The 8,323-nt window shown below is 39.1% G+C and overlaps 1 protein-coding gene across 2 annotated transcripts in view; it reads left to right on the top strand.

Annotated features, from left to right (window-relative positions):
- Positions 1 to 62: 62 nt before the first annotated feature.
- Positions 63 to 8,323, top strand: part of TPR (translocated promoter region, nuclear basket protein) — a 52,678-nt gene continuing 44,417 nt past the window's right edge. For both annotated transcript variants that reach the window (XM_035121592.2, XM_035121591.2), the window contains exons 1-8: positions 63 to 279; positions 2,602 to 2,706; positions 3,406 to 3,479; positions 3,725 to 3,821; positions 4,195 to 4,298; positions 4,919 to 5,176; positions 5,646 to 5,726; positions 6,817 to 6,904. In XM_035121592.2, coding sequence (XP_034977483.1) covers positions 129 to 279; positions 2,602 to 2,706; positions 3,406 to 3,479; positions 3,725 to 3,821; positions 4,195 to 4,298; positions 4,919 to 5,176; positions 5,646 to 5,726; positions 6,817 to 6,904 — 958 coding nt within the window. In that variant the 5' untranslated portion in view covers positions 63 to 128. The remainder of the gene's footprint in view (positions 280 to 2,601; positions 2,707 to 3,405; positions 3,480 to 3,724; positions 3,822 to 4,194; positions 4,299 to 4,918; positions 5,177 to 5,645; positions 5,727 to 6,816; positions 6,905 to 8,323) is intronic.

Below are 8,323 nucleotides of genomic sequence, written 5' to 3'. Positions count from 1 at the left end.
CGCCACTCAACCCTTTTTCCCAGCCTCTCACGGGCCGGAAGTAAAGGCGCGCGTTGTGGGTCGGAGGTATCGTGGTTTCCGCTGTTGTCGCCGCCGCCGAGCTCCTTCCCTCAGGTATCCCGCCCAAGATGGCGGCGGTGCTGCAGCAGGTCCTGGAGCGGGCCGAAGTGGCCAAGCTGCCCAAGTCCGCGCAGGGGAAGCTCGAGCGGTTCCTGGCCGACCAGCAGAGCGAGATCGAGGCGCTCCGCACCCGGCACGAGCGCTACAAGGTGGACAGCGGTGAGTGGAAGGAAGCCGAGGAGGGCAGGGCGGGAAGCGGCCCGAGGGACCCGGAGTGGTTCATGCGAGGGAGGCGGGTGGCTGCTGTTGCTTCTAAGGTTAAAGTAGGTGGGATAAAAGCAGAAGCAAGAATGGATTCAGACGGGGCAGATTATGCAATCCTTTTCTGCCACTATAACAACAGCAGCAGCAGCAACAACAACAACAAAAATAATTTTATTGGTGTGAGCCGCCCTGAGCCTGGTTTTGACTGGGAAGGGCGGGGTATAAATAAAAATTTATTATTATTATTATTATTATATAAGCAATAAATAAATATTATAATGCCAGATTATTATTATTATTAGTTAAACTCATAATAATTCTTTGTTGTTTACATGCCACCAGTCTGGGCCACTTCCAACAAACTAAAGCACAGTAAGACATCAAGTTGGATGAGGGACCACGTGTTGAGATTTCCGCACTGCATGGGGTCAGACTAGATGGCCCTTGGGGTTCCTTCCAACTAGATCTATGATTCTATGAATTAGAACTGTGTGTGATAGAGAGAGAGAGAGAGAGAGAGAGAAATATATGAAAACCATACAATACAAATGCAAATACAACAATAAAAACTGCATGCCATAATCATCATCATAATATTGGCAGAAAAGGCCTGCATATACTGTAAACAATAAATTATTATTATTATGCAAGTTTAGCATTATTATTAATCATAATTAATTAGTTAAACTCATAATAATTATTTATTGTTTATATGCCACTACTCTGGGTGGCTTCCATCAAGTTAAAGCACAGTAAGGCATCAAACATGTAAAACTTCCCTGTATGCTGTTCATCCACAGGTCACAGGGCGGCTCGTGACATAGAAATACGGAATGCATAATAATAACTTTTTTGTTTTTTCTCGTACTGCTCATAGGATCATGGAATTGTGGAGTCCATATCTAGTCTACTCCCTGCAGTGCAGGAGGGTTTTTTGGGGTTTTTTTGCCCAATGTCAGACTCAAACCCACACCCCTGGGTGCTTTACCGATTGAGCTACACCAGCAGTGCCAGACATCATCGCCAGCATTATTACATTTATTTACAACCTGCCTTCCTCCGCTGAAGGCAGTTTGCAGATAAAAACCACGACCAATAAAAACATGGGTGGGGGGGGGTTCATCTATTTAAGACACACACACACACACACACTAACTGGTGCAGCAATAATACTGCACATTTGCAAAGCTGAGCAGGGACATGAATGGTTTTAAATTGGATAAGGGACCACATGTTGAGATTTCCGCACTGCATGGGGTCGGACTAGATGGCCCTTCCAACTAGGTCTACGATTCTGTGAATTAGAACTGTGTGTGTGTGAGAGAGAGAAATCTATGCAAACCATACCAAAGCAAATATAATAAAAATAGCATGCCACACTCCTCCAAAAGCATAGGTGTTCCAGGCATTTGTATATGCCATTATGGACTAAGAGAGCAGAGCAGTTAGCACCCAAGATGCTTGGGGTTTTATTTTTCTTTCTAAATTGCTCCTGTTGAGTATATGTTCACATTTAGGAAACAAGTCATGGAAGGTGCAATTATAACTCTTGCTCACATGGAAGTAAGCCCCATTGACTTACCACTGAGCAGATGTGGTTAATGTCCAGGGCCTTAATTTTCTGAAAATGGGCTATAGAAAAATTCAGAGGTACTTGTGAACCGGATCAATATAAAAGTAAAGCTGCTATTTAAGTGTTGGAATTTTGGGTACTTGTGCTTAGGGCAGCATGTTGTGTATAACAGAGAAATGTCTAGCGTGGTATGAGATTTTCATTCCTGGGTACATTTTATGATATGTAGACTACAGCTCTAGGAAAACAGGTACTATTATTAATTTCTATTTTATGTACTGCCATTCATCTAAAGATTGCAGAGTGGTTTACATTACAACATAACACAAAATATATAAAATGTAACAACAAAATCCCACACACAAACACATTCACGTTTAAAAGGACATAGATTGGACTGTGAGGAAGATAGGTGACCTAATACCATTTTAGAACAGCCTTCTCCAGCTTGGTGCTCTCCAGATGTTTTGGATACAATTCCCATCTTCCCTGAACAATTGTCCATTCATATTGAGGCTGCTGAGAGTTGTGGTCCAAAAAAATCTGAGACTGATGAATAGAGTAAATAAATAAATATTTCAGATAAAAAATTGTGTGCTTTTCATGAGGATTCGTGCAAATTTACATAACTGAAAGGCACACTCTGACTTGAATAACTCTGAGAAAGTGCAAAATTTGAACTTGTGCTAATGCATGTTTTGCAGAGCAACAATATTTTGAAGTAGAAAAACGACTTGCTCAGAGTCAGGAAAGACTCGTAAATGAGACACAGGAATGTCAGAATCTCCGACAGGAGCTCAGCAAACTCAGTAAGTACTGCTATTTATTAAGGTGATCAGTAAATACTATTAGTTGTATTTATTTTGTTATTTTTCTGAAATATGTATTGAAACAATTAAAGGTTATTCAGTTTTTCAGTGAAAAAATTGTTTGCTGAGAGAAGAATTACATTCTGTAATAAAGGTAAACATTTTGTTACTTATGTAATAAGTATGTAATATGTAATAAAGGTAAACATTTTGTTACTTACTTCAGTATGTTGCTGAAGAATTTTAAAAAGGCAGAATCACGAAACCAACTCTGAAAATAAACACGTAACAAAACCCCTTTCAGGGTGGAGTAAAATGCTTTTTAATATGCCTAGCAGTACACACAAAACCCTAATAACTACTTCTAGAAGTCAGTGTATATGCAAATGTAGCTTCTACGTGATGCTAAGGCTTGCAGTTAAGCAAGGGTGGTGTTCTATAGGGATAATCACAATGGAGAAGAATCTCGTAACAGAGGTGGACATGTTGAGAATTCTACATTCTTTCTTGTCTACTAGACATACATTTGGAGTGGCCAGTTGGCTGATCTCAGTCAGTTTCATATCCTGACATTACTCAGGGTTAAGCTCCTCAGGCCCAAAGCCGTTACTCTTTTATTGGAGAAAGAAGATATTTATCCATTTCTGACAGATGAATTCATATAAATATAAAATGTCCTTCCTTTTGTCTCCCATGCAGATGAGCAGTTGAAATTGTTAAATGAGAGAAACAAAGAACTGGAAACTGCCCAGGATCGCAATGCAGCCGTACAGGTACAGGAACTGTCTATAATGCCAGTGAATGGAAGCTTTCAGAATTCATTGTCAACGTTACATTGAAAGAAGTAGACTCTCGTTGTGAAAGTAGCATTTTTGGTGAAAATAGGGTTTTCTTAGTTGCCAAGTCTCGATGTGAATCCTGAGAGTGTGATGATAATCTTGCGCTAGGTAATGTTTCTTAACACCACATTTTTATTGTACTATAGTCATTTTTAAAGTCACTTTTCCTTTGTTTTAAGAATCAGCTCACTAGAGCGAAAGAAGAGCTGGAAGCAGAGAAGAGAGATTTGGTTCGAACAAGTGACAGAAGAGCTCAAGAGCAGGAACACCTAAATGGTGAGCATCATGTGATATGGTCAAAAAGGTTTTGGTGATAGGTTGTCTCAGTCCTTCAGTTAAGAGTATCATTGCACCAAGGCGAAACTACCAGTGGGAATCCTTAATGAAACTAAGCAACAGTGAACAGTTTGTAAATTTGTTCTCATACTGTGTGAGGAGCATATTGGGTAATGATTAGAATTTCTACTTTTAAGTAGTGGTTTTAGGGGAGTTTCCTGCTATGGTTTTAGATAGCCTTCTAAGCCTTGCCATCAAAGAAGTCAAAGGTAGCCCACACACCTTGGGCACTTCTACATGAGCTTGACAGTACAGAAGGGTCATCTACAGATGCTCTTTATAATATCTCTTCATTTTGTATGTCCTTTCCTAGAGGATGTTAAACGACTGAATGAGAAACTAACTGCAGCGAATACTGCAAAAATAGAGCTACAGTTACAGCTGGATGAGCTTCAGACATCAGCCTTTTCTGTAAAGGTGAGTACTGGAAAACTTATGCATGCCCGTATCTTTTGTACAATTGTAGAAATAAGATAATGGCACCCTTCCTATGTCACTAATTTTAACAAATAATTTTTCAGTGGCCATTTTTTATCTGTCTCAATAAAATCCTACCAGCTATCTATTGGAATACCAGTAGTTACTCAGCTATTTTTGTATAGGTAGGGGGTGTGGCCATATTTATAAGGTTTCAAGCAATCTGGGACATTTCACAGCATACATGTAGTTAGTTGACAGATAATTAACAAGTTCGGGATTAGTATTGAAATTGTGATGAACCATGACTAGATTTGGTTGTGGGGTTTATTTGATTGAAGGCTGCAAACCTATAAACACTTGAGTAGAAGTATCGCTGAATGCAGTGGGACTTACTTTTGAGTAAGTGTGCAAAAGAGTGAAGCTGGCATTAAGCCTCTGTCCCATTGCTAATAATTTGGCAGGAATTCCTCCACTTGCATGATGGGTATGAATTGCCCAAGAACTTGTCTTAACAGAACTTGTTTCAAAATGTAGTAGTGTATGTGCCCCAAGGGCACTTTTTCCCTTTAACTGCTGCTTGAATGGAATGCTATATCATATTTAACTTGATTTCATAGTATCGTGAGCAAAGGTGGGAGCAGGAAAAGGAACTGCTACAGAATCAGAACACTTGGCTGAATACAGAATTGAAGGCGAAAACAGATGAACTCCTGCTAATCACTCGGGAAAAAGGAAGTGAAATCTTAGAGCTGAAGTGTAACTTGGAGAACAAGAAAGAGGAGGTTTCCAGACTGGAAGAGCAAGTCAGTGGACTAAAACAATCTAACGGAAATCTACAGAAACATGTGGAAGATCTTCTGCTGAAACTGAAGGAGGTAAAGATAAATTCCTTTGTTTTAGTTTCCGATGTGGACAACAGTGATGCCAGTATTTGAGGTAGCTCTTCTCTCATTCTTGCTTGTATCGGGTAAAAGTGAAGTAATTCTCATAGGGCTGCAAACTTCATTTGGACTTAGGTCTGGAAAAGCATATATGCTCATTCAGGTGAGAATTCCTTATAATAACTGACTGTGATATATATGGAGTGAATCTGGCAAAAATATGAATTGCAGAGTTTCAGTCCAAATACATTTGAGAAGCACACAGTAGCCTAATGTATTCTTATACAAATTCAGTTTTGAAAACAAACTAAAAAGGTAGGAATTTTGCCCTTACATACATTTTAAATGTAATTATTTTTTCATTATAATTTTTCGGTACCAAATTGCTGTTTGACTGTGAAGAGCCTTTGGGTTCTTAAAACTTTAATTGTGTGTTAACTGCACAAATGTCTTTATTCACCAGGCAAAAGAACAGCAAGCTAGCATGGAAGAAAGATTCCACAATGAACTAAACGCCCATATCAAGTTATCTAATTTATACAAGGTATGAATTTTAATAATGGTTTTGAAATTTTAGTTTTAGGGCTTATTATAAACATACACTGACAAACGTTGATGCTCTTCATACTTGCCACTAAATGCTAACTAGGACATGTGAAGGCTGAAGTCACAAATGTGCTGGTGAATATGAATTTCTAGAGCAGGGGTCAGCAAACTTTTTCAGCAGGGGGCTGGTCCACTGTCCCTCAGACCTTGTGAGGGGCCAGACTATATTTTGAAGGGGGTGTGTGTGAACAAATTCCTATGCCCCACAAATAATCGACTATAATGTAACTTAAATAGAAAACTACCTTTAGAAAGATTTTTCCTCCAAAAGCACTTTATTTAAAACATCCATTTTAAATCAAAAACATCTCACTTAAAATTTAAAAAATCCATCTTAACTAAGATCAAAAGATTGGAAAGTGTTGGCATAGCCACTAGTCTGATCTCATTTTGATGTTGAATTTGTTGAGATAACCCAGCTACCTGCAGGTACGGCTATATAGACTTAATCATATCTTCCAACCTGTTAGAACGTGTTCTTATATGAAATGCAACACGCAGCACGGAATGAAAGGTCATGGGAAGTTTGAGGGAAAGAGTTTTACCAGTTTAGTGGCTTTATTAATTGATGTTTGATTTTCCTGAAACATTCCATTTTTTATTTTATTTTTTAAGATGATTCTTAGTCTCAGACATCACATGAACAATCATAGAAGTATTTTTCTTCAATTCTTTCATTAGATCTCTCTGGTACGCGCTCAGCTACCAGTGTCCAGCTTGTGATAAATCTGTCTGGCCATATCCCAAGCTACCTAGTTAGTCTGGTTTCAAGCACAGTCTAAGCAATTCCAAAGAATCTATGCTTTTAGGAATATAATAGCCTGCTCTTTTTCAGTGTATTCAGTAAATGAGTCTAGGTTGGGGTTCAGCTAGCTAGAAGTATGATTTTGCACTATAAACTGTCCCTCCCAATTCCCTGCTATAATAGTCTATGGCACCCAACTCGCCCTCTCTCCACTTCCTGAGGCTTTAATATTTTTGCTGCTATATTGAATTGCTGCGCTTCAATTAAAATATGTTGCATTTAGAGTGCTGCTGACGACTTGGAAGCAAAAAGCAATGAGTTGACCCAAGCTGTAGAGGAGCTCCACAAACTTCTGAAGGAGGCAGGTGAAGGTAAGGAACAAATGATCTTGTAGCTTTTGTTGGTTTTTAGCAGCTCATTTGAACCCCTCATTGTCTATAGTTAAAGCAATTGAAATCTGAGAAAAATTAAGGCTAGGACTGAGATCCAAATATCTCCTTGAGTGTTGTAACTGCTTTTAAGGCTTCTATCCCACCAAAACACAGCTCCGTAGAGTCTTCTGCTGGGCTGACAACATAATGCACAATAGCAATGAAACATATATATTTTTAACTTAATAAAACAGAGCAGCAGGAAATAACATAAAAATGTGCCTGGCGCATCCAAAACACTGGTCACTTACTTCATCAGCTAACCTCCAATCTGTGTGCTGCTTCAGATACTTTTCCTCAGCTCCATAAGAACATAGGAATGAACCTCCTGGATCAGGCCAGTGGTCATTAGTCCAGCATCCTGTTCACACAGTGACTACCAGATGCTTATGGGAAGACTGCAAGCAGGACCTGAACACAAGGGCACTCTCCCCTGCTGCAGTTTCTAGCAACTGGTGTTGAGAAACATTACTGCCTCTGGCCAGAGAGGCAGAGCGTAGCCATCATGGCTAGTATCTTTTGATAATATTACCTTGCATGAATGTATCTTAATCCTCTTCTTTGAAGGCCATCCAGATCGATGGCTGTCACTGCCTCTTGTGGAAGCAAATTCCACCGTTTAATTTTGCTGCGCATAAAGAAGTACCTGCATTTTGCCTGTCCTGAATCTTCCAATATTTAGCTCCGTTGGGACTTCCATTTTGGGGCTAGTAACATTCTTGCTGCTGTAGTAGCGTACCTGAATAAAGTTCTAGCAAAGGCAGTCCCAGGAAAGGAAGAATGGGTACAAAAACCTATAGGATATGCAGAAATGGCGAAACTTGCCGAAAGAATAAGAAATCAAGACAACAAACTTTTTATAAAAGAATGGAAATGGTTTATTGAATAGTTACAGATAAATTGTAAACAAATAAAAACATTGGCAATGTTATTGTAATAACCTGCAGTTTGATAAGAGTATATATTTAAAGTAGATGAATAAATTAGCTAATTAACTTGGATATGCAGAAGATACTATAAATTAATTTAAGGAACCATAGAAAGAGGGGGAAGAAAGTCAAGTGTTTAAATGTTAAAATGACTGTAAAATTAGTGAAATATATGTATATTTAGCTCCGCTGGATGTCCACAAGTTCTAGGGCTGTGAGAGAGGAAAAAACCTCGTGTGTCCACTTCTTCCATGCCACGCATAGTTTTTATGCACTTCTATCTTTGTGTCTCCTACTTTATCATTTCTCTAAACAAAAAGTTCCTCATAGGGGACTTTCCCCACCCCCTTGATCATTTTGGCTGCCCTTGTCTAAACTGTTTCCAATGCTATACTGTCCTTTTTGAGGTGAGGCTTCAGAAGGGGTTTGT

The sequence above is a fragment of the Zootoca vivipara genome, chromosome 7, assembly GCF_963506605.1.
Source record: "Zootoca vivipara chromosome 7, rZooViv1.1, whole genome shotgun sequence".
In the NCBI taxonomy this organism is placed as follows: domain Eukaryota; kingdom Metazoa; phylum Chordata; class Lepidosauria; order Squamata; family Lacertidae; genus Zootoca; species Zootoca vivipara.
The sequence above is the reverse complement of the archived record's forward strand: the minus strand, read 5'-3'. Positions and strand labels throughout refer to the sequence as shown.